Genomic DNA, 27,052 nt, shown 5'->3' on the forward strand with positions numbered 1-27,052 from the left:
CAACTGAATTTAAGGTTGCAGAGAACAATCACTACAAATTTGAAGAAGATCTGATTCTGGTACACATTCAAATGTAGGAAGATTATATCTTTCTAGCCAACAGAGCCTTGAGAAGACAGAAATGACGACCATTAATGCCTTAACTGAGTAGATGGATAACCAGGCGATGATGGAGTGTCCCCTTTCATTCATTAGGCATGGGATGCATTGAGAGCAACTAGTAAATGATCGAGCAGATCAGATTTACCATTAAAAACCGTTTCTTCCTCACTATTAGCACGCCAAGTCAGAAAATCAGCAAGTCAATGGAAGTCAGTCATCAGAAACTGCCACATGGACCAATCATATTTTATCATTCTGCCACCTTGCCAATCTTCTAACTTTCATGTTGACCTCTGACTGCAATTGGTCACGGCTTCGCAACCTGCCCTTAACATTTTCCTTTAACTGCCGCAACCAGCCGACAACATGAAATTGGCATCTCACATCATCGCCATGGTTAAGGCCTTGTCATTTATTTTCCTTGCGATATTGTGGAGTCAGAGCCTTTTACTCTATTGCACCACCGCAACTTAATATCCAACTAGCATTAAATGTTTGCGATCATGCAAAACCATGATCCAAACTGCCACCGCTCAATCACCACCTCAACCCGAGATTATCCTTAACTCATTGAGACCATGCGAACAGGAAGAGACGCATGATTGCAGCACTAACTGTGGTTCAAGCCATAACTCTAGTGAAGTTGTGACAACCATCTGGTCTATTCATTTCATGTTATCGTTGCTTTGTAGCTTGATTCCTTAATCCATCACTGATCCCAGCGACCATGTGACAAGGTGTTCGCAGCTTCTCATCCCGAACCATGGTTTATCATTCTAACCTTGCGATAGAGCGAACAAAGGCACTTCACGCCATCACAACCTTGACCTAGAGTTGAGCATTTAACCTTGCGAACATGCAAACAAAGGTATTCGCCATGTTGCAGCCTTAATCATGATTATCCCTTAACTCATTGCGACCGTGAGATCTAAAGGGTGATCGCAACATCGCCACTTGAACATCATCAACTCCTTCGAAAGAGGTATGTGGAAAGAACATATGCTTTGCTTCATCGATTAATTCTTTCAGAACTGGCCCTACCATTTCTTGCTTAGCTTTGATCCTTTCTTGGAATACGCGACATGTTGACCCTTGGGTTGTCCTTCTATTTTGGCTTTGCTGGCTGGGCCCGCAAGGACATGTGTTAGACTATCGTTTCCCAGTAATGGCTAAAGATCTTGTATGTTGAGAATGCGGGAAAAATGCCAACCCTTGATCATCATCCTATCAACGGCTGCAGAGAACTAGAAAACCTTGATGAAAACATTACCTCTAGCCAATAGAACGCGCCCACCTGGCGAAACCCTGACACACTTCTCAACCTTGGCGGCCCACACTATGAAACTGGACCCACGAATGCACATGGAAGCTAGGCATTTTCCCGCATTCACTAAAGTTCACCCATCTTCACAAAGAGGGAATACGCCTTTCGTTGATCATCTGGGATCAGACGGCTAAGATCAAACCATAGAATTGTTCCCTTTCTCGATCATACGACTGCAGCTAACCCTATCTATTGTGACATCGATGGTCTATTTTCTTCCCCTTGAGATCCTGTGACAAACTCCCAGTCATAACTTTGTAGCATTGAGAAAACATATCTACGAACATCCGGCTCTACGATCTAACGATCTCCCGATCTCATGATCACTTGGTGCTAAGAAAACAGGAGCACATCGTAACATCGCAAACCTGCCAAACTTGCCTTGAGATGCTATGATATAGAGCATATTGTGACATCGGAACTTCATAGCATTAGAAGTCTCTTGACCTTGTCGTAACATCTCAAGCCTGGATTTTTTTACCTCACAATCTCTCAACAAATAGGATATCATGAGATCATAACTCTCATTTACGGCTTAGTGACATCAAATGAAAACCATCTCCATTGACCAAAGCTCCTTCGACATATGAATCTGACTAGCCATGCAAACATGCAAAGCTACGATGTCAGGACCCAACAATTTTGCCCTTTTGCAGCAGCTAAGCCTCCAACATCATTCCAAATCGCGAACACGTGATAGGCAGAAAAATTAACCTTTTTGCAACCTCACATAAACTTTCACTAACTACTGGATTCAAATTGCAACACTGCGCCCACATTGAACATTTAACCTTTATCGCCCAGTTGTGTCCTTAACTCCAGTTGACTGATTTAACCATGCGACCACAGGAACAAGAGCGTCCCAACATCGCGATGCTAACCATGATTTATCCATAAACCCTTGCGACTGAGCGAATGAAGATTTCTTGCTGCCTCGCAGCCGTAACCTTGAGTTTGTCTTTTAACCTTGCGACTATGAGAACAGAAAGGAATGCCACTTCGTGGTCGAAACCATGGTTAACCCTTAATCCATTGCGATTGCGCGATCCAGGGGTTTCGTCACAGCTTTGTGACTTGAATATGAAGGCACATTTCGATAGAAAGTAATCAAATGAACTGATTTACCTTCACAAGGCATGAGAAATTATCCTTGTAACACTACGATAACAAAAGCAAGATGCACTGGCCCACTTGATGTTGTCTGTAAATATTGTGTAGCTGATAGGGTGTTGTTGGCGGTAAAGATTTGTAGCCGACGAGTAGATTAGTATTGTTATGTAGCCGATGGACCCCTTCGGAAAGGTTTGGTGGGAAGTATTTATAGCCTATCTGAGATCATTGTAAATAATCATCGGTATGTAATCTTTTGGCATTTGCGAATATTAAAATGAGTACTACTGTTGCTGTTCATTGTCTGTGTGCGTTAATCATTTAATTTGTTTATGCGGTAAACATTTGGCTCTGTTGCTTGATGGACCTGGAACAAAGGCTGGAATGAAGACTGATGCCGAATCAATTAAACAATAATAAGAATTAGCTGAAGGACAAAGACGAAATCTGCACAGCTCAAGAAAATTTAATTTTGGCACAGCAGGCCGAACGCAGACGAAGGTTTTAGAAGATAGCCGGCGGACACCGAAGTGCTGAGGAATTGTTGGAGGAGACTCTATAGTGGGTGGAATTGGTGGAAGAAGCAAGGGAGGAATTTTTGAACTTGTATTCGCTGAGGGAAGAGAATCCAGATGGAAGGGAATTAACTCGCATGGCTCGGAGTGCCGAAGGAGCATGAGCGTGGAGTGAACTCTTCGTCTGCGATACACTTTCGGAACGGGAAGACCCTTCTTCACCAAAGAACATAGCTGTTGGAGATAAGACAACTATTGGAGAGAGCACTGGTGTGGGAGTGCAGACTGTCGGTGTGAGAGTGCAGATCGCTGGTGTGAGAGTGCAGATTGCTGGTGTGGGAGTGAACAGCGCCAGTGTGGGAGTGAACAGCGCCAGTGTCGTGGGACTGAACAATGCCCATGCACAAAATCTAGTAGTGATGGCGGGACCAAAGAAAAATTTGCCAAAGTTTGATGGCGATGGTATGGCCGATCCAACCCGACACTGTAAAACATGCAAAACGATTTGGAGGGCGAATGGCATCATGGATACAAACAAATGGGTCTAACAATTTTCAACAACCCTACGAGGAGTCGCAATTGATTGGTTTGCCGATACAAATCCTTAAAAGTTAACTGATGGGGACAACATTAAAAAAGAATTTATCACAAAATTTCAATTGTTGCATGACGACAATGAGATCGTAGCGGAGATATACAATACAAAGTAGGGGAAGAATGAAACTGTTCGAGTATACGCCAGGAAATTAAAAGACCTAATAAACAAAATGGAAAATAAGCCGGCAAATATGGTTCGTTGAAGGCCTACGTCCAAAATTGCGGAAGATGAAGATTGTGCCACCGTCATCATACACTGAAGCATACAATCGAGCAATGAACTTAGAAAGTGAGCAGAAGACAAAAAAGAAAAAGAAGAGTAGTTCATCCGATTCAGATAATGACGTGTACTCGAGAGAAGATAGCAGCAATGATGAAAACAATAGCAAAATGGTCTGAGCTCTCCAAAAGGACATGATTTGCATGATGAAGGAATTTAAGAACATGCAAAAAGAAACAAAGGGAAGTGAACTATGGTGCACGGAATGTAAGGCGGAAGGTCACACAAAGGGATCCTGTCCAAAGAACCAGTTCTGTGAGATTTGCCAGATCATGGGACATTCCATAAAAGAATGCCCTTTCAATATGAAAACCAGAGGACCTCAACAAGTGCTCCTGACACAGGCAACTTCTACGTCGAGAGGGAACGGAAATACAAACATTGATGGTGCCACTTTGGGTGGGTACAGAAATAATAACAGAGGGCAAAACAACAACAATGCAAACAATAACAATAACAATGGCAGTAGAAGTCGAATTTAGTACGATGCAAACGGCCGACCGATGGTTCAATGCCGAACATGTAATTCGTGGGGCAACTTTGCCCAAGACTGTACAACGACAAACACATCAAAATTATTATGCAGATGGTGCGGACCCGACGATCATGAAGATGCCAAGTGCTCGAAGTCCGAAGTGAACTTGATCACCATCGGGACAGACGAAGAGGAGGTTCTGACAATCACATAAAAGAAAGCAAAACTATACCTCGACCCGACAGAAGAAAAGAAGAGGAAGTTGGAGGAAACACGGGCAGAAATTGGAAAAGCAGCATAGGCGGAGACATCTCAGTCGAAGGACACCACTGGTACCTCAGCAAGGAACTGTGCAGAACAAAACATCGTACGCTAGATATTACAAACTGAGGTACTTGTCAAAATAGGCGATCTGTTATTCACAATGCCTCAACTTCGATCGGCACTCACAAATATTGCGTCAACTGCTAAATTACCAAGAGAACCAGGAAGAGGGAAGGGAATTGCTGTAGGTGGAGAAGACCCAATGCTGCTAGCACTCACATCCGAATGACATCGGGCGGTTGTCGAGATGGGGATTCTAGGAAATGTGTTGATAGACACAATTGTCCACGGAGGGTTCGGTGTGAATGTCTTACTCGAGGATACCTGGAAGAGGTTGGGACAGTTGACCTTGTGGCCACCTACATTCTAGTTGCTGACAGTGGACCAATATGGCATTAAACCTCTCGACGTCCTGATGACACAACTGGTGACGATTGGAACACAGCCATTCCTACTTGACTTCTTCGTGATCTTGCTGAAGAGGAAAGGATACGATGCCATTCTAGGCCGGGGATGGCTCATACAAGCCAGAGTTAAACACGAATGGAAGAAAAACACTCTATCACTTAAAAAAAAAGGGAGAAAATTTGTCATTGATTTACACACAAATGGTAGGTGAGGAGGTAGCGTCATCAGACTTAGAAGGTGAAGGCAAAAGTGACGACGAAGGAAAGAAGAGAATGGAACCAGATAAAGGAGTATTGAGACGAGGAGGATCGAATGATGACGACCTAGGCTCGGTGAATAGCCTTTCACAGTAGCAGATAGAAGACTACGAACTCCTTCCGAGTTGTAATATGTTAAGGGTCAAAAAAGGTGAGAAAAAAGAGGAAAGTGAATGTCCGAAGGAATATAGAGAAGTGGAAGAAGGAAAGGTGGTTACAGCTGAAGCTGAGGGGAAGAACATACAATACCATCCCAGAAAAAGAAAAGATCCCACCGTTCGGTACACGGCCCCTCGACCCCGCTGGGGGCGTTGCCCCCTAGACCCCCAGTCATTGCAGTTAATCAATCGTGGGAAGTATGACTAGTTGATGAGACCTGGAGCTGCTGCAGGCATAGAGTGGTTGCATACCAAAAGTGTAATAACCCCAACAGGTTATAACTTCTTCAAACACCAAAAATCTTTATATTTCAGTTGTTTGACATTTCGTCAAACACTTTGCAAGCAAGCTCTGATACCACGGTAATGACCCTCCTCAAATTTGCCCTCAGAAAATGCTGATGAAAGCTCAAGGAATTTCATCAAACAATTCACATGCAAGGGACGTATGACTGATATAGTATTTCAGCTAGCTTCAAATGACTTTTTCTTCAATTTGCATCAATGAGAATCTTGTGCTAGAAGACTATAATGGACTACACAATGACCTAACATGCGTGTGCTACCAATTTTGACAATATTCAGTGCATATATATGATCTAAGCATGAGAAATGAACACCTATAGCCAACTGACATTTTTACAAACAGTTGGTATGCAAACTAACTAGCTGATAAATAATGATATTAAATTGCTTAAATGACACCAGCAACTATTATCTTCTTAATTGCAATGAAAAATACAATGCTCATGAAATATGGCCAAGACTTTGGCATTTACATGGATTACAAAATGAGAATGTTGGTATAATGCACACTTACAGCTGAAAACTTATAACACCCTAAAAAGCAATACTAACAAAGAATCTGGCTGTAGATGGTTGTGATGATTTCTTTCAATGCTGCCCCTTCTGCTCTGCTTTTTTTCGAATTGCTTTTTCGGCTTGCTTTTTTCGGTTATGCTTTTTCGGCCTGCTTTTTCGAACTGCTTTTTCGTACCCGCTTTTTTCAGCCTGCTTTTTCGGTTCCGCTTTTTTTGGACTGCTTTTTCGTACCCGCTTTTTTCAGCCTGCTTTTTCGGTTCCGCTTTTTCGAACTGCTACTATGTTGAATCTCAAGACCATATCTTTCAATGGCGTCAAGATTTCCAGCTTGAAGGGATTACATCTTCCAAACTATTGAGACATAGTCTCCAGAAAACTTTCCAATTTTTTTGATATTTTCAAGCATGCTTTAAAAAAGCTCTTCCATTTCTTTTATAGTGTTCTCACAAGAGCTTCATCCTTCGTTTTCTCAATGTGAGATAAAACATAACTCCCTTTATGTAACTTATGTCTCCAATGTGTTATAAAATAAAGGGGACTTTTTAAATTTAAATATTTTCCACAAACTATAGTCTATGCATTAATAAAGTTAAATATTTAAATTTAACTTTATAAAATAGCTTTATCAATGCATAAAAAATCTTATCAATGATAAACAAGTCTTCTTGTCGATTTTAAACAATTACCATCGACATACCGTTGCCACTGGATGTCCGCCCATGTCCAAGATGACTTACTATAAATAGTAAGTATGCCCAAAGTTGCCTCAAAACCCCTCAGAAAGACCTGCAACTGAAACTATCTAGGCCAAATGGCCTCTAAGCCCCTTTAATGTCCTGGTTAGCCTACGGGACCGTGGGGAAATAGGCTAACGACAACATCATGCTATGAATGCTAAAAAGGGGACATTACAAAAAGTGGAGAGAACAATAGAGCAAGCCTTTCGAGAGGGTTGATATGCTTTGAGGCACTTGGAGTAGGTGTTGGATGTGAAGCTGTCTTGGTAGATGCATAGAGAGCTCAGGAGGAGCTGATCATCTAGTTGAAGGCAGTTCAGCGACACTTGGCTCAGGGTACCCAGGAGTTGGAAGCAAAGAAAGTAGCACGGGTGGCTGTCAAGGTTAGCTTGATTAAGGAGACAATATTGTGTTAGCAGAGGCTGCAGATGCAACGTGGTTTGGAGACCAGTTTGGTGTAGGCACGGGAAAAATGTGAAAGTGATGTGATAGAAATATATCTATCTTGTTGTAGTTAGTCAGTTAATGTATTTTGTTTGTTAATTTGTCTTAGATATTTTGTAATTGTTGTCCGGAGACGACTTTTTCTTTTGGGGGGATGGTGTCGTTTATAAATATTGTGTAGCCGACAGGGTGTTGTCAGTGGTAAAGATTTGTAGCCGACGGATAGATTAGTATTGTTATGTAGCCGACGGACCCTTTCGGGAAGGTTCGGCGGGAAGTATTTATACCCTATCTGGGATCATTGTAAATCATCATCAATATGTAATCTTTTGGCATATGCCAATAATAAAAAGGAGTTCTGCTGTTGTTGTTCATTGTTTGTGTGCATTAATCATTTAATCGGTTTATGTGGTAAACACTTGCATTGTGAAGCATCTTATGCTTTGTATGTAATCTCTTGGCATGTGTGAATAATAAACAGAGTACTGCTGTTGCTGTTCTTGTTCATTGTCTATGTGCATTAATCAATTAATCTATGCGGTAAACACTCGACATGCGTCACATAGGCGTTTCCTTGTTTTGGTTAAATGTCAGTGATCTTCAAAATGCACGAATACGCTGAGCGTTGATCTCCCTTCATCTAACGGCTAAGAACTGGTGGGTCCTTTGACTTTGAAAACTCTGCAGCTATTCCATGTGATCATGTGACCAAGAATGAAGGCACGGCTTCGCCACTTAAACTCATGATCAAACATTAACTCCAGCGACCAAGTGATTACATTGAAGACACATCTTCACAGTCCTGACCATGGTTAGCTTGAAAACCTTTGCGACCATGCGAATGAAAGAAGGCGCAGATTTGCAGTTGTTAATTGGATGATTACACCTTAGACTACGACGTTGCAATGAAGCCGAACATCAAATTGCAATCGTTTGATCGCAACTTATCACTAACTCGAATGCTTTAACCCTGCGAGCGAGGGATAAAGGGAATTGTTGCATTGTTGCCTTAACCTTGAGTCAAGCTTAATCATCAACGACAATGCGAACACATGAAATTTGACTGTTGAAGTTAATCTTGCCTTATCGCAACCAGGAACCACATGCTAGCATGAAATGCTCTAAAGATGTGCCGATTGAAGATTTTAACCATTTTGCACCTTCACGGCTTGTTTGATGGTCAAGGTATAAACTCTTGCGACTGGGCGATGGAATGTAGTCGCATGATTGCGACTTGAAATTCCAAAGGATAGAACATGAAGGCTTGAGACTTAGGGTATAAAAGATAACCCACTTTTTTGTATGCACCCTCATGACATTTGATCATTTTGAATATTTGAAAAAATATGACCGTTGGCCATGCTTGACAGGAAAAACTCAAATTTTCTAGTGGGAGGGCAAATATGGCTAACAGTAATGATGTGAGCTATTTAGTTAAAGGTACCAGTTCTACATCAGTTCTACATCTTTTAAATTGGATTCCAAAATTCCGCTTCATTTGAGTGATGTCCTCTTCTATATTGGCATTAGAAGACAAAGGTTAGAATATTGCCTTTGCTGATGGAAATGTTTTTGCATGGAAGAACTCCAACATTCAATCAACTCATGAGATTGGAGTTCGTCATGACAACCTTTATAAGCTTTCAACCCATCCCAGTCAAGCTTTAGCTCACGACTCTTCAAATTCAAGTGAATTTTGGCAGAAGAGGTTCAGTCATTAAATTTCCAAACTTCATCTTCTATGGAGAAGGTTGTGATTGGTCTTACAAGTTGAACCAAAATCATGAAGGAGTTTGCAAGGGATGCGCTCTAGGTAAGAACATTAAGATCACTTTTCAAAGTAGTGAAAGTAGAGTTAAAGATATACTAGAGTTAATTCATTCTGATTTATATGGTCCCATGTTAGTTGCTTCTCTTAGTGGCTTTTGGTATTATGTTACTTTCATAGATGATTTTTCTTATAAATGTTAAATTTACTTTCTTAAGTCTATAGAATCTGATGAAGTGTTGTCTTGGTTCAAACAATTTAAAGCACTTGTTGAAAATCTATCTAATAAGAGCATTAAGATTCTTAGATTTGACAATGGAGGAGAATGGGTTTCTGGTATCTTTCATAACTTTTGTGTTGAAGAGGACACTTGACCTAACTTCGGGTCATGCTAGGTTTACGAGACCTCACAAAGGATACACTCTTACCCTCGCCCTGGATGATATCTTTTGTTTTTGGTTTACACTTCCCTTGTAAGGAGCTTGTAGCCTCTCCTTGTTCAACTCTTTTGCTCTATTGTTTTGTTCTTTCGTGGACACTATTTGGTGTTCTTGTTGTTGGCTACTGCCTTCTTGTATGGTTTTTGGTCCCTTAGACCCTGTGGTCTCTTGTTGGACATTAATGCATTTATCTTATCTGTGTCCCTTATAATCATCAACAAAATGGTGTAGCTAAAAGAAAGAACAAGGCAATTGTTGAGGCTGTTAATGTTTTAGCATCAGTAGAAGTAAAATTTGGATTATTTAATATACTGATCTAAGCTTATGGATGAATTTAAATTACTGCCGATTATATTAACTACATATACGTAAGCATATATACATATATATAAATATATATATATATATATAAATATATATATATATATAAATATATATATATATATATATATATATATATATACACACACACACACACACACATACATATATATGCTTATGTACGTGTAGTATTGTATGTATTAAATTTGATTATCAGAAACCATTTAATATACTGTGATCGGGCTCCATACTGTTATCGGCAGATATATATTATCGTGCCTCATCTTATGCTTATTGGGCTTATGATTAATGGGTTTTTGTTAAGCACTTAATATGGCTATTGTTATCAACAATCATGCCTCCGAGGTGGCATGACTCTACGTGGCCTTTGGGCCAAGAGTCATGATCCTTTGCCAATATAAATATGCTATCCTGATCGTAGTTGAAGGACATCATTCTACGACATCTCCAATACCTACAATCAAAGTATAGTTATTATTTTAACAGTTTACTTTGCAGATCAATTCACATCAAATATATATTACTTCAATCTACAGTCGAAGGTAAGTAGATTGTAATCACTGCAAAGCTGTAAAGAAGAACATGCATTCAGCACTTGAACTATTCAAGGACATTCTCTGTAGTTATTATCATTGTAATTGTTTTGTCTATTAGAGATCCACAAACTTAACATGGTATCAGAGCTATACTGATAGCAAAACTATTACAAAGTATCTATTCAATCTGAAATTTCAAAAGCTAAAAGAAAGAGTTTTAAAAACATATTATTAAAATGGTGAATCATGTAAGGATAGAAGATAGGCTAGATGGGGCATCGAATTTCTCATCCTGGAAAATCAGATTATTAATAGTATTAAGAGAAATGGAATTAGAGAAATATATTGAATCAAATTTACCCATGCCTGAAAATGAATCAGAAAAGGTAACTTGGAAAAGGCATAATAAAAAAACAATGAAGATCATTATAGATTCAGTAAAAGATCATATTCTTCCATCTATAGCTAATCTTCAGACTACATTTGAAATTTTCTCCTCTATTCAAAATACATTTGAAATCAACAACACTAGTAGATTATTAACTTTTAAACAAGATGTACTAAAGATGAAAAATGGGGAATCTATAACTTCATATCTCTTAAGGGTTATTGAATTAAAGAATGAACTCGCAACTATGAATAATCAAGTTGATGACAAGGAGCTAAGCATGATTGCTCTTAGAGGTCTTCCTCTTTCATAGGAAACCTTCATTTGAGGTTTAAGTTCACGACCTGAACTTCCGAAATTTGATTAGTTAAAGAATGAATGTACTCCAGAAGAATCCAGACTAGCTTCAAGAGGACTAAGTACAAATCAAGAGGGAGACATCCAAGCACTGTATACTAAATCAAACAAGAAAAGAAAGTTTAAACATAACAAGAAGGAATTCAACAAAAATCACAAATCTCACAAACAACGTGACTGGTCCAAAGTTCGATGTTTTAAATGTGACAAGATTGGTCACTCTTATTATGTATGTCTAGAGAAGTAGAAAATTCAAGCAGCATTAGTGGAAGTTAAAGAGGAAAATGTTGAGAAAGTAGAAAAAGAAAATTATGCATTCTACTTAAGCTCTCTCAAGTGAATTAAACACTAATCACAATACTTGGATCATAGACAGTGGAGCTTCTCGTCACATCACTGGATTTAATGATAAGTTTGAAACTTTTACTAATCATGCATCAGAAAAAGTAACCATTGGAGATAACTCCTCTTATCCTATTAAAGGAATTGGTTCCTGTTCTATACAACTGAATTCTAGAATTACACTTCAACTCAAGAATGTTTTATATGTACTAGGAATTAAGAGAAAACTTGTCTCTATCTCCGGACTTGTTGATCAAGGATATAGAATTGCATTTCAAGAAGATAGAGTTCTATCTTGGCCCAAGAACTCAAATATTAAGAAAGCCATCTCCATTGGAGTCAGAGATGGGAGTCTTTATAAGCTTTGTAATAATCAAAATCCTAACCTAAACTTAACTCTTAGTTATGATCATTCAAATTCCCTTGAAATTTGGCATAGGAGACTAGGTCATCTTAACTATCGAGCGTTATCGTCTATAGGGAAAATTGTAAAAGGTCTACCTAATCTGAAAGCTGATCATTTAAGTATTTGTAAGGGATGTACATTAGGTAAAAATACTAAACATTCCTTCCCTAAAAGTGATCATAAATCCAAATCCATTCTTGAACTTATTCACACAGATCTTTGTGGCCCTTTGTCGGTCCCCTCTCTTAATGGGTGTCTTTTCTATATAATTTTTATTGATGATTACTCTAGGAGAACTTGGATCTATTTTCTAAAACAAAAGGAGTCATCTGAGGTCTTATCCAAATTCAAAGAATTTAAAGCCTTAGTTGAAAACCAATCAGGTCAAAAGATCAAAACCCTAAGGTCAGACAATAGGGGTGAATACACATTTGATATCTTTAAGAACTTTTGCATTACTGTTGGGATTAAGAGGGAGTTTTTTATACCTTATAATCCTCAACATAATGGAATAGCTGAAATGAAAAATAGATCTATAGTTGAATCAGCCAGAGCTATGTTGCATGATCAAAATCTTCATTATTCATTTTGGGCTGAAGCATCTAATACAACAGTCTACATTCAAAATCGATGCCCTTACTCCATTCTAGAGAATACCACCCCAGAGGAAGTATTCATAGACATTAAACCAGATCTAAGTCATCTCAAAATATTTGGATGTCTAGTTTATATTCACATACCAAAAGAGAAAATAACGAAATTAGAGCCTTCCAAGAAGAAGGGAATATTCATTGGATATAGTCAAATTACAAAAGGATACAGGATCTACATTCCTGGGCAAAGAACAATTGAAATTAGAAGAGATGTAAAATTTGAAGAAGACACAACCTTTAAAATTTGTAGTAATAGTGATGAATCCATTACGGAATCCATATCTGAAGAAGATCAACCTACAAAAATTGAGAGGGAGGATGATTCTAATACTTCTTCCATGTCTAATCATAGAGAGTCTGAAAACATCAATACTAATAATAAAAAGAGACCTCTTTGGGCTAGGAAAATTTTAGAAGAAAATCAAGTTGAATCAAATGAAGTAATTCAAGAAAGCAAAAGGACCAGAAATCAATCATGTTATGTTGCATTGCTATCTGAACGCATAAAAACAGAACCTGCTAATGTTGAAGAAGCACTTTCACATCAGTCATGGAAGGAAGCAATGATTGAGGAATATAACTCTATATTAAAGAATGATGTATGAGATGTTGTACCAAAACCTAAGAACAAATCAGTTGTCTCATCCAAATGGTTATTCAAAATTAAACATGCATCAGATGACAGTATTGAAAAATACAAGGCTAGATTTGTAGCTTGAGGGTTCTCTCAAAAAGAAGGCATTGACTATGAAGAAATATTTGCTCCAATTGCCAGGTACACTTCAGTCAGAACCATCTTAGCAATCACAAGATTCAAAGGATGGAAGGTACATCAGATGGATGTCAAAACAACATTTCTCAATGGCAAGATTGAAGAAGTCTATATTGAAATCACAGAAAAGCTGTAAAGGAGAACATACATTCAGCACTTGAACTATTCAAGTAAGGACATTCTCCGTAGTTATTATTATTGTAATTTTTTTGTCTATCAGAGATCCACAACCTTAACAAAGGCAATGAAGATTATGATTCATGATCAAAGCCTTCAAACCTTTTTTATGGGTTGAGGCAGGCAGGACAATAGTTCATATTCAGAATCATAGCCCTCATTAGGTTCTAGACAACACAACTTTGGAAGAAGCTTTCAAAGGTATCAAACCAGAAATTAGTTCTTTTAGAATCTTTGGATGCTCTATTCTATATTCATGTTCCAAAAAAGAAAAGAACAAACCTGGAGCCTTCAAGAAAGAAAGGTATCTTTGTTGGTTATAGTGATTCTTAAAAGCATATAAAATTTACATTCCAAGTAAAAAAAAAATTGAAATCAGCAAGGATGTTTCTTTTGATGAAGATATAGCTTGTAAGAAATCAAAAAAGTCTAACATTGAACCTGTTAGAGACTACTTTGAGCATCTTGAAGATATAGATATGGCTGATCTGGATCCACCTTTAGAGGTTCAAAGGGGAGTACAGACTTAGAGGATTCAATTGAACCAATTGATCTGATAGATTCTATTTGTACTTCAGCAGGTCCCAGTGATACTTCAGCCAACAAGAAAAGACCTTTGTGGGCCAGGAGCACTATGGAAGCATTTGAACAATATGCAGCTCCTCGTTTCGATTCACATGCATTTGGCAAAGATTGAGTCAAGATTTTGAAGTCTATTTAACTCTCTTTCTTGCAGTAATTCTAAACCCAAGAAATCTCTTTGATTTCATTTTCAGATTTTTTGCAATAGGTTAAAAGACTTCTTCATTTGCTTCTTGAGAAAAAAGGTACGACTCTTTGTCATTTTCATATGGCTTTGTTGTATATATTTGTTGTCTAGTATATGCAATTCTTCTCATTTCAATTTTCAGATTTGCATGTTGTATATGATGTGCTCCTATTTTCCATCTAAATTCTCTAAGTTGCATGTGCAAGCACTTTGTTGGGTGGATATTTTGCAACCGACAGTTTTTGATAAAAATTCAGTCGCAAAATAGGATGACCAGCCACAGTGTATGAGACAATCTCTCCTACCTTAAAGGGAAGGCTCCCCCCTCTCATTGCTCTTTGATCAATTCAAAATAATCAAGAAGTTGAGAGATTTTGTAAAAAAGGTGTTACCAATATCCTTTCTTCTTAACTTTCAAGAAAGAATCCACTTACTCGTGGAGCGAGTAATGGGCATGGTGAATCTCTAATTACACTTCTATCAAGAGTTGGAAATAGTGATACTGATAAACCTTCACTAACTTAAAGGCTAGCTGAAAATATACCGGTTTGGCTCTAAGTCTAGTTGTATTTATATATGAAAAAGCTTTACAATTAGGCCACAAAGATTTCTAAAAGTAAGAATAACTTAACTATTTTGCGAATTAAGAAAGAAGTATAACCTATAGACAAAGCTTCTAGCTATACACTTCCACAATTGCTCTTGGTCAAAGCTTTGGCTCCAATTGCTTCTTAACTCTTTTATATTCAATTCACAAGATACAATTTCTAAGAACACAAGATAACATGAATCAAAGATAACTTAGATGAATTATAGACAAAGCTTATAACTCACACAAGTAACAGTCTCATTTAATCAAAGTTAAGTCTCAAATGCTCCTTTCTATTTACTTTTCTCTCAAAATAGTGCTACAAAAACAAAGTTCTGTTGGCACAATTCCTCTAGAGCTCTCTTGCATAAAGATAAAGATGATTTTACAATGAGGGGGCACTCTTTTATATAGGCACAGGAGTTGAGAAAAAAGTGGAGAAAATAGTGGGAGCAACTCAACCAATTTTGACCTAGTCTAACTACAGGAGAAAGTATAGGGTTACATGCAACTGCACATGCAACTCGCATTACATGCTTTTACATACATGTAACTCACATTACATGTAATTACACTTTTCTATTTAATGCATCCTCTCAAAACTACTAACATGAAATAAAAACAAAAATAACAATCTCAAAGATTGTTTCTCAGTGCATTGAATTTGACGATGGTGTCATGTACTATGGGAAGATCAATAATTTCCATGGTCTTTGATATGGCTTCTACTCTCACTGCATTTGCATATGCCGATTTTAGAACTTTGGAATTTGCTGCCATAGTATCTAACAAGTGTTTCATCGAAAATTTATACAAGACAAACTTGTTCATTGTATGTGAACCAAAGTCTTCAGAATCTACATCAGCATTGATCCTGATTATATATTTTGAGTTTACTCTTTCTATTGCAATGAAATTACTAGATTCATCAATAACATGACATCCCATTTGTTTTAAGTCACAAGCAGAGTAACAAGAATCGCCATAAAATCGCCTGAATTGGCGATTCGGCGATTAGATTCAGCAATGGCGATTTTTTTGGAGTCGGAAATCGCCATTGCCGATTTCTTCAAGTGAATCGCCTGAATCGCCGATTCAGGCGATTCAGGCAAAAAATCGCATGAATCGCCTAGAAAAATCGGCAGGAATCGCCTGCGGCCAATAAAGTATAGAGTTGTAAAATTTTAAAAAATTGCTTGGTTTTTTTACTTTGTTTTTGACCATTTCTCTTTGTTATAACCCTAAAGGGCTTTCTATTTATTTAACGTGAGCAGAAGAGAGGAAAAGTGAGAGAGAAGAAGAGAAAAGAAAAGCCATAGGTTTCTAACCGGCAAGAAGAAAGAGCACAAAAGAGATCAGCAATCCATTTGGGGAGGCCATCAATTGCATTGGGAGCATTAGGGAGCCAATCTCAACACTCCTCAACTCATTTGCAAGAGGTAAGTGCTCTTTTTTTTTTTGCATGTTAGTGTATTATGCATTTTTTGTTAAATTTTTATAGTTTTCAAGATTTTTAGTTTAGATCTTGAATGTTCTTTATTTTTACTAAGTTGCAAACTAGGGTTTGTTGTTTTGTAGCTTTTATTAGCTTCAAACTTTGATATTTTACATATAAATTTTTATTGCAGCAGCCTTTGCTTTCATTTTTTGCAAATTCGCAATGGGTAGAAAAGATGAATGTTGGAAATATAACGAAGAGTTTCCTGGAAGAACCAAATATCAAACAAAATGTATTTTTTGTAAAGAAAAAATAACTTCTAGGGGTATTTATAGATTGAAATACCACATTGCTGCTATACCTGGACACGATGTTACAATTTGCACTCACCAAACTCCTGAGGCAAAACGCACTTGCTTAATGGCATTAGAAAAAATTGAAAAAGACAAAGCCAATAGGAAAATGCAACTTGAAGGGTTAAGGGGTATTGGCTCCCATGTTCCCGCATCCGCATCTGCAACCGCATCCACATCTGCATTTGCATCAACTTCTGCATCTGTAGGTTGTGTTGGAGAGGGTTCTTCTAGGCCTCCTTTTTATCCTAGTTCTTCTGCTCGTGCTGGTGCTAGTCGGTCACATACTGAGACAGAGTCCCACACCAACCTATTGCAGCCTAGAGTGCGGAAAAACATAATGGATAGTTACTTTGTGCCCCGCACTACTCCTGGTTCCCAACCCACGCTTGAGGGCATGGGTTTGAACAAGGAAATTCATGATGCTGCCAGAAAGGAGATATGCAAATTTTGGTACTTTTGCAACATTCCATTTATTGCAGCCAGGTAATTGATTCTTTTTTCGTTGTTTTCTTTAAAGTTAAAATTAAAAGTAAAAGTAAAACTTTAATTATATTTACTTGTTTTATAATTTGAGTCTTTGACATCTAAATTTTTATTTGTGACAGGGCTCCTTATTGGCAGAACATGATAGACGCGGTTGCTATTTGTGGTCCGGGGTTTAAAGCCCCAACTGAGGCTGAGTTGAGCGGATACCTCTTGGATGAGATGGTAGAGGACATGAGGGCTGAGCTCGAGGAGAACCGAAAGGAGTGGATTGCAAAGGTTTGCACCATCATGACTGATGGTTGGACAGATAGGAGGAATAGAACACTCCTCAATTTTTTTGTAGCCTGTGGAGGTAATTGATCATTCTACTTTCCTACATACATAATTGTAAATTTTGATTTGTTGAATGCTAATTTGTTGATGATCCATTTAATTTTAATATTCTAATTCGTTGTTTTGTTACTTGTAGGATATACCATGTTCATCAAATCCATTGATGCTTCCGCACATGTAAAAAATGCCACATACTTATGTGAGGCTATTGAGGAAGTCATAGCAGAGGTGGGAGAACAAAATGTGATCCAGGTGGTGACGGATAATGCAGCAAGTTATGTTGCTGCAGGTAAACTTTTAACTTTTCAAGTTTTGAAAATAAATTTATTTGAATTTTGAAATTTGAATTTCTAATTGACTTAAAATTGTTGTAGGTAAACTTTTGATGGAGAGGCACCCCACCATATTTTGGTCCCCTTGTGCGGCACATTGCATTGACCTCATGTTGGAGGAAATTGGCAAACTTGAGTTTGTCAAGTCATGTGTGGAAAGGGCAAAAAACATATGCAAATTCATTTATAATCATTCATTTGTCCTTAGCACAATGAGGAAGTACACAGAAGGAAAAGAGTTAGCTCGCCCAGGTATCACGAGGTTTGCCTCGAATTTCATCACCTTGCAGTCCTTGTTGACATCAAGGGATGAATTGAGGAGCATGTTTGTTGGGCGGGAGTGGATTTCCTCTTCCTATGCTACGACCACTGTAGGGATAGATGTGGCGGATTGCATATTTGATGAGGATGGTTTTTGGAAACCCGCTAGAGAAATCCTGCAGGTAAATTTATTGCAATTTAACATTTAGTATTTTACTTTTACTTTAAGTTATATTATTTTATATTTAAGTTTTGACTCAAGTTTTTTGTTTTACTTTATATGTAGGTCACTGAGCCCCTTGTAGCTTTGCTACGAACTGCTGATGGGGAGAAGCCCTCTATGGGCTACATTTATGAGGGCATGGATAGGGCCAAGGAGGCCATCAGAGCCCAATATGCAGGAGTGCAGGAGAGGTATGGCCCTATTTGGGACATCATCGATAGGAGATGGCAGAATCAGCTCCATCGACCCATCCATGCAGCAGCTTACTTTCTGAATCCGGCATATCGTTTCCGTCCTGAGTTCAAGGCAGATGCGGAGGTTCTCACTGGCTTATACACAGTGATTCAGAGGTTGAGTAGCGATGAAGATAGCGCTGCTGCGATTGTTGAGCTAGACCAGTTCAACAATAAAGAGGGGCCACTTTTCTCTAGCAGGATGGCCATAAATGCTCAGACAACACTACAGCCAGGTAAAAATTAAATAATATATTCAATGTTCATGAATCTAGATTCTAATCTTAAAGTTGATTGTGTAATTTTAGAGTTAACTTGTAATTTGTAAATGAGACTAATTGTTTCTATTTTCAATTTTTCCCTTATTGCAGATAGATGGTGGCAAATGTTTGGGGCCACAACCCCAAAACTTCAAAAAATTGCCATTCGTATTCTGAGTCAGCCAAGCAGCGCTTCTGGATGTGAGCGCAGTTGGTCCATGTTCGAGCACATCCATTCAAAGAGGAGAAACAGGTTGACAGTGCAGAAGTTGAATGATATTGTCTTTGTTCATTACAACCTCCGTCTTAGGATCAGACAGATTTTGGGCACTGACTCCTCTCCGATCATTCTAGAGGAGATTGATCCAGAATCAGAGTGGCTCACAGAGGTTGTGGATCCAGTCTTCACTGAGGAAGACCGTGTGTGGGTTGACTAGGTGGATATAGAGGCTGAGGCAGCTAGAGCACGTTCTTCAGGCATTGGTAGACGCACACGTGCACGCACAGGCATAGGCCCTAGCGACGTTCATGAGCCCATCTTACATGCGGGAGATATGGCTCGGCAGTCCTCTAGGACCTACATTAGACGCCTTGCTACTAGGCAGACTGGATACTCAGAGGCTGAGGCTGAGGCTGCAGCCGAGCTTCAGGATGATGTTGAGGATGATGATGATGACTATGAGTCTGAGGCTTGAGCTGGAGCCTTGTTTTTATATTTTGTTTACAGATATTGATACTGAATCATTGATAGACATATGTTTCAAACTTTCATGGATCTTCATCTTAGATTCTTACATACATTTATGATTTGATGTCTTATGGATCATCTTACATACATTCTATGATTTAAATCATTGTGATCATTTGATTTCTATTTACTTCAGCTAGCCTACAATTTACATTTTAGATAACATAGTTACATATGTGATGGATTTTATGTTCCATGTTTATGTATGTTAAGTTTTAACTTCTATTTGATGATGTTATAGTGTGTTTAAGTTATATTCAATAAAGGGTGCATGAAATAAGTTTTAAATTGTTAAAATCTTTAAATTTAAAGGGTTTTTTCAAATTTGCCGATTCATTGCCGATTCATTGCCGATTCACGATTCGATTCGGCCTTGCCGATTCCGATCCGATTCCGATTCTTGTTACTTTGGTCACAAGTAACACTTGTTTCAACTGCTTGACAATCTCCAAAGGCTGCTTGCAACTTTATGATCAACTTCCTCAATGTTTCCTCTTTATAACCAATGAGGCCTTGAAATTTGAAAAACATTTGACATGACAAAAGAATGTCACATGAAACCAAGGCATCTAGATCAAATCTTACCATTTCATCCCAATCATCAAGGATTTCCTTCAAATTATCAGCTTCTTGAGTCAAAGAAGAAATCAAATTTCGCTCTATTTCATTCATTCGAAGAATTGCAAATGTATCCATGATGGCTCGAACTCCTTCAGAAATGATTTCCTATATCCAAGACTTAGCGGCTTCAGTTAGCTTTCTCTCCTTAGATTTTGAGACATAACAACAACACTCTAAGAAGATTGTTGCCGAATGACCTCGTTCAGCCGAGAGACCTCCTGTTTCAGTTGTTTTTTCTTTTCCCATAGCTTATTATTGCTCTTTGATACATTAGCCAATGCATCTTGACAATCTTGCAAACAACTCAAATGTGATTGCTTCCCAATTTCAACTTTAGTAAACTTGTAATCAGAACGAGTAAGTTCTTCAACGGGTTTGTCCACCAAGGCCTCAACAATCCAACAAATTTAGTTTTATCTGAATCAACCAAAACCCTTAAAACAATCTTATCTTTCAAAGATTTGGGTGTGGTCTTCTTAATAGGGAGATTGTCCAGAGGAACAACCACTTTTCTCCTCTTCGTTGTTATTTTGCTCAACCATGCAAGCAGGCTGAAACCTTCATCCGTAGAAGCAGATACAATGGAAACTATTGGCATTGATCCTGATTGTATTTCCATTGTAACAAAACAAGATTTAGTTTGCACAACAGAAGGCATAGGAACATGCTGAGAAAACTCCCTCATGAAAAGCTCAAAACCTATGAAGGACGTATCAAGCTGGGAAACTTGACCACTTGTAAGAGTTGGAAAATCCTTAAATACATTTGCTAAATGTTCATATTGTTCATTTGCAGGAATGCAAGGAGCAACAAAAAAAATAGGAAGAGCCATTGTATTGATTTCTAAGACTAGAATAGGAGTGAAAATAGTGAAGAATGAATCTACATCGTCATCTACTTCATGCAGAAAAGGCTTTTCATGTATAGATGATGCATAAGCTTGTGCAGGCTTTGGGGGAGATATGATCATGACTTCCCCTTCTTTTTCCAAATCTTCTTTATCAGATTCCATCTCCAATTCTTCTTCTGATTCTTGAATTGGTTCAAAGATTTGAGATGATTTGGCTCCTTTTCCACCTTTGAATTTGAATTTGAGGGAACTCTTAGCATCAAAAGATGGGGCGAGGGAACCCTTAGCATCATAAGATGAGACACCATCTTTCCTTGTGATTTTCAGCTCGATTTCCTACCAAGAGGACCAAAACTTCCACAATCCAAGCCCATCTTAGGATTTACTCTTTTAAGGCCTTTATTTTTCAACCATTTATTGGTGTTTACCAAAATGGATTGAAATCTGTCCATGATAGATGTACCTTCCTTTTGTTGCCAATGAATAGGAAAAGGGCACTTTTTATCAATGTTGGCTTGATAAAACTCTGGATCAAGGATGTTGCCATCATCTTCAACTTGGAAATTTGAAGGGATCCCCAACATGTTAAGATCAATTATTTTCTGCAAGGTTAATATGTAGCAGTCCATCTTCATGATGTCAAGCCCTATCCTCATATCAATCCAGATGTCCTCAATGCGATGAACATGAGTGTAAGCTCTTTTCATTTGAGAATTCATCTCTTGGTAATCAAAATCAAATCTGACTTTGAACTTCTTCAAAGTGATCATCTGCAACTTTGCTTCCATGTTCTTTGCTTTAGGTACAGAATTGTTCGAATAGTTGCCAATAGCCAAGGGTTTAGCTGAGGTAATGTCAAAACCAGGCCTATGCATAGCATGTTGATCACTCTGCACGTCCATGAGCTATCTAGCTAGCTCTATCAAGATGATTCGATTTGTAGCATATAGCATACCTAGGTAAGGTATTCGGCTTGGCTTTGAAATACCCAACTCTTTGGTATGTGAAAGTTGGAAACTAAATGAAAATATAGCCATATTGGTTCACCTTCTCCCATGCCGCATCAGATATTCTTTTGACAGATAACTGTTTATTGAGCAAGCACCAGAAATGCCCAAAGAAGGAATCTTGGACTCTTTTGTAATAAAATTTACTATTTGTCAAAGTGATTTGGTCATAGTAATCCCAAATAGGAACCTGAAGATGATCTCCCTTGGTTGAGTGGCTAGAGAAAGATCCCATGGCAATAGCAATGTAAACAAGGTAAGAATTCATGTAAAAAGGCATTGAAGTTCCCACATTGAGTATCTGCTGGCAGAGTGCAGTGCTGATGAGGTCTCCCCAAAAGATGTGTTATCTGTTTTCCATGATTTGAAAAATGAACTTATACATCCATGGCTCGTATTCAATAGAATCTTTGAGGCTGCAAATTCTGCTGAGAAGGATGATGAGATCCTTATATTCTTCTTTGAAGTTAGATCGATGAACAGTCTTTGGCCACATGGAAAAGTTATTCCTTTTATTGTCTAACCAATATAGGTTAACATACTTCTGATAATCACCTTTCTGCCCATTCCAGCATGCGAAAGATGATTCCTTGGTCAAATCTGCACATTCTGCTTTATGTGGTACTTAAAAGATCTGCTCAACTTTTGAATCAAGGCTAATGATATCCTTGCCATCAGTGTCCTTGATAGTCTTTGTCTTTGGAGTAAAACGCCATACACATCTGAGAATGAAATCAGATTTTATGGCCGCCATAGGGAATGTAGACATCAAGTGAATGTTACTTCTTTTGATACACTTCATTTCGTGGCCAACTGGAGTTTCAACTCTTTGTAGAAAATCAGCCACATCCATATGACCAATCTTTATGTCCATCACGTGATCAAGAATAGATATGATTGATGAGGGAGTTGCATGAGCCAATTCTTTATCATATTGATATTTTATCTTGCCGTTGGATTTTGATGGTGAGGACATTTCTTGTGCTTGTACTGCAACACAAAATTCCCATAACATAAATACATCATCAGATGGAATTGCCATACAAGTTGATTTGTGATCAACAAAGATTTGGAAACAAATTGGAGACTTGATAGATCTAACGAAATGATCTCAAAAAAGAAATCATATGCTTATGTAATAGATGAAAATGAAATAAATGGAATGTGGAATGAAGTGTTATGAAGGTGGAAAATGGAAGATGGAATGAAATGAGAATATGTGAAGGTGGAATGCATGGGAATGCGTGCAAATGAAGATTGCTGATTTTCGAATGTGACAGAGTTTTCAAGATATTATTGCATGAAAAATGAGTACATATAAGTGCAACATGTAATGAGAGATGAAAGGTGAGATGAGATGCAAATGTGGATGAATGATGCACTTTACATGCATGGAAAGATGCGGAAACATGTATTTTCTCATGAAGGCGCAAATGCATACGGGGAGATGGAAATGGAAAATGGAAGAGGGATAATGAGTTTTATAGTCACTTTTGGTGAAAAGGAGAAGTCAAAATACATGGAAGATGAAAATGACATCTTTTTGACTTTTCAAAAAGTAACTTTTAATCAAAATTAAACCTTTTAGATGCTATTGCATGTAATGCATTTCATATAGTTGTGCCATGCGAATGAGTGTGAAAAGTGAGATGAGTGAAAACGGAAGCGAAAAATGAGATTACATGCATGTGTGGATGGTGAATGAGATGGAAAACATGTAATTACATTCGTCAAATGAGATGTGAGATGTTGTGGCATGGAAACAAAATATGGAACGTGATGATGCTTTCGCATGAAGCAACAAGTTCTTGAGAAAGAACTTGTGACTTCTCCAAAGTGGAGAAAACCGGAAAGCAAGCACAAAACACAAAAACACAAAGAAAAAACATACCTTTGGAAAGTGACTCAAACATGTCAAGATGCAAAGTACTTCAACACACAAATTCGAAATTGAAACTTGGGAAAGAACCTAAAACATGAAAATGAACAAATTCTTCATTTTTAAGGAAAAATGCACTTTCCATGGCATAGATTTCAACAAGTGGTAATCATCAAGCAATTATGTGCATAAAATCAGCAAGAAAGAAGAAGTCCACTTACATGAAGACATAAAGATTAAGTGCCAAAATGAAGGAGAAAGATGCTCCAATGTTGAAAAATTCTCCAAAAATGCTAAGGCATTTTCCAACTTTGCAAATTCGAATGAGAAAGGGCAGCAAACAAGACATTTTGTATGCTAGATGCCAAAATGTGTCCTAAAAATATTCCAAGATCCAACGTTTTTGGATATGCATGCTCATGGGACGTTTTTGGTAAAAAACATGTTTCACCAAGGAGCATGAGCAAATCGATTTGTGTTTAAACATCAAATCATGCACCAATATGCAATGTAATCACCAAATAAGACAAAATCGATTCATATGGGGAGCAAAAATGTTGATAAAAAATGGATGTATTTGGAGTTATCTTCAAAAACGTGCCCAAGAATAGAGCTTATAAAAACAATTTTTAGCATAATAAATCCATTCTTGATGTAAGAAAACTAATTGCCAAGCAAAAGTTCCTTCAATGGAGAAGATCTCATGTAAATCCATCAAGAAAATCTCCCTTAATGATCAAAATCAGGTTCTTGGATGGCAAATACATGCATTTCTTCAAAGTCGGGCTTTTTGAAGGGCAATACACATTTTAAAACATGCTTTTAGTAAAATTGGACCTTTTTGGGTGCATAACATATTTAAAAATCTTTCAATAAGGTAAATCAGACTTTTTGGAGGCAATGACATGTTTTAAAATGTGCAAGTGATCAAAATCGCACCTTTTGGAGGGCAATGCACATTTTAAGTTACATCTCACATTTTGGATGCAAAGACATAAAAACTTACCTTTTGATAGCCTTTTGATGTAATGACATTAAAAAGGTCCACTTATGTTAACAAGTTGAACTTTATATGCAGTGACATGTAAAATGTCCATTTTTTATAGCGTTTTGATGTAATGACATCAAAAAGGTCCTCTTATGTTAACAAGTTGAACTTTATATGCAGTGACATGTAAAATGTCCACTTTTGATGGATTTTACATGTAATTGCATATAAAATGTCCACTTTTGATAACGTAAAGTCATTTAATCAACTTAATTTCATAAAAATGTTACTAAATGGGACATAAACAATATTTATATATCATATTTTAAAATACAACACATAAATATCATTTAAAAAGTAACATTTAAATGAGCATTTGATTTAAAAATAAAAAATTAAATTGAAACTATATAGTTATATGGTCACTTTAAGTGAAAAATTAAAAAGTAACTCAACTTAAATTTATAACATAGAATACACTATAGTCACATTAAGTGAAAAATTTAAAGATAAGGTAACTTAAAAGCATAACAAAAAGTGAATTTAAGTTATATTTTTTCAAAAAGTGAAAGTCAAATTAAAAATATAACATGATATTTTTAATTTGTGTTGTTGCATAAAAGGGTCCACTTTTGAGGCACTAAAACGGGCATATCCCTTGACTGACAACTCCGATTGAGCTCTAGGTTAGACCGAATCGAAGGAAAAACCGAAAGCCATGACATGAGAAAAATCAAAGGACTAAAAACCAACAAACACAAACTCAAAAGCAAGGAAAAAAATGATAAAGGCTTAAAAAATCAAGCAAAGGCTTGACAGAAAGCAAAACGAAAAAGACTTGACGAAAGCCTTCAGTAAAATAACTTGATATACAAATTGAAATCAATCAATCGATCAAGATTAAACAATTGAATATCAAATCAAAACTTAGAGATGCACGAAGCTAGCTTGAAAAAGTTTCGTGCTGTTACCAAAATTTTGTGGTAACAAAATGCAAGACAACACACTTCATCTTTCTTGTACATGTAGTCCGAATTAAAAAACCTGTACTTGAAATTTTTTTATCATAAAGTGAGGTCATTTACTACATGCTTTTGCTTCCGAAAATCCCACTTTCATGCTTGCACACACTCCATTCATACTTCACATATTGCTGCCACATGACTTATAAACTCGTGATGGTGGTTGCTTGCATGTGTTTGCACATTTATTTATAATGAAAACTCAAAAGATTGTTATAAGTAGATGCTTTTTTGTTCATTTTCATACATTTTCTATATAACATCATTGGTGTCTGCATATGCTTTCATACCACAAAAACCCCGTTTTGGATGTTGCACCATAAAAATGCATGTTTTGAGCTGAAACATTTGCATCTGTTTGCTGTCTTAAAAGTTTTCAGCTGCACTCCATATGCAATGCTCCCAAAAAACTCCGTTTTTATGTTTTTCCCACATCTAAAGAGTTAGTTTTATGCATGCAAAGAAGAAAGAGGGACACGAGGCAAGTATGATCACATAATGGAGCCTACAAGGAGGTGAAAAATTGATTACAAACATTATGCAAGAAGCACTATGGAAGAAGATTCACGTTCAATCTTTGCCAAATGCACGTTCAAAGAGAGTAAATGGTCAAAAATTGAGGACAACAATTTGTTAATTCTGGTATAGACTTTTATGTGAAAATGTTGATTCCCTAACCTAGATAATAAGTAATGAATTCTGATCTTCTATTATCACGAACATGCAAGCGTAATTCTGATTTTATTATCATCACATGTATATAGAACATACATATATGGTTTATCCTTAATAGAATTGTAATGTCCCCATTTTTGAGTTGTGGCAGATTTGGTGGATTCAGTTTATTACTGGGTTCTTGTAGGTTGATATTGGTGTTTAGAGGACCTTGTTGTAGAGTTATTAGGCTGTCCAGTGGCCTATGG

At 37.4% G+C, this 27,052-nt stretch overlaps 1 protein-coding gene and 1 long non-coding RNA gene across 4 annotated transcripts in view; both read left to right on the forward strand.

Moving 5' to 3' along the window:
• The window catches only part of LOC149531108 (uncharacterized), a 122,227-nt gene that overhangs the window by 28,359 nt on the left and 66,816 nt on the right, over positions 1–27,052 (forward strand). The window lies entirely within an intron of this gene.
• On the forward strand, positions 15,051–19,886 carry LOC149531109 (uncharacterized). 3 transcript variants are annotated; one of them, XM_089810276.1, is made up of 7 exons: positions 16,123–16,531; positions 16,721–17,369; positions 17,492–17,724; positions 17,842–17,994; positions 18,080–18,480; positions 18,585–18,990; positions 19,126–19,886. In XM_089810276.1, exons 2-7 carry the CDS (start codon positions 16,753–16,755, stop codon positions 19,449–19,451), a joined length of 2,136 nt encoding a protein of 711 aa, XP_089666402.1. In that variant the 5' UTR covers positions 16,123–16,531; positions 16,721–16,752; the 3' UTR covers positions 19,452–19,886. The 3 variants fall into 3 exon arrangements, with proteins under 3 accessions (XP_089666399.1, XP_089666402.1, XP_089666401.1); XM_089810275.1 differs by having other exon boundaries at positions 16,724–17,369; XM_089810273.1 differs by having other exon boundaries at positions 15,051–17,369.

This window comes from Cupressus sempervirens, chromosome 11 (assembly GCF_028749045.1).
Source record: "Cupressus sempervirens isolate cs-2001-9-10 chromosome 11, ASM2874904v1, whole genome shotgun sequence".
In the NCBI taxonomy this organism is placed as follows: domain Eukaryota; kingdom Viridiplantae; phylum Streptophyta; class Pinopsida; order Cupressales; family Cupressaceae; genus Cupressus; species Cupressus sempervirens.

Coding starts and splice junctions, on each gene's coding strand:
- LOC149531109 (XM_089810273.1), top strand. CDS start 16,753: ATGGGTAGAAAAGATGAATGTTGGAAATATAACGAAGAGTTTCCTGGA. Junction 17,725..17,841: donor TTTTTTTGTAGCCTGTGGAG/GTAATTGATCAT, acceptor TGTTACTTGTAG/GATATACCATGTTCATCAAA. Junction 18,481..18,584: donor CCGCTAGAGAAATCCTGCAG/GTAAATTTATTG, acceptor CTTTATATGTAG/GTCACTGAGCCCCTTGTAGC.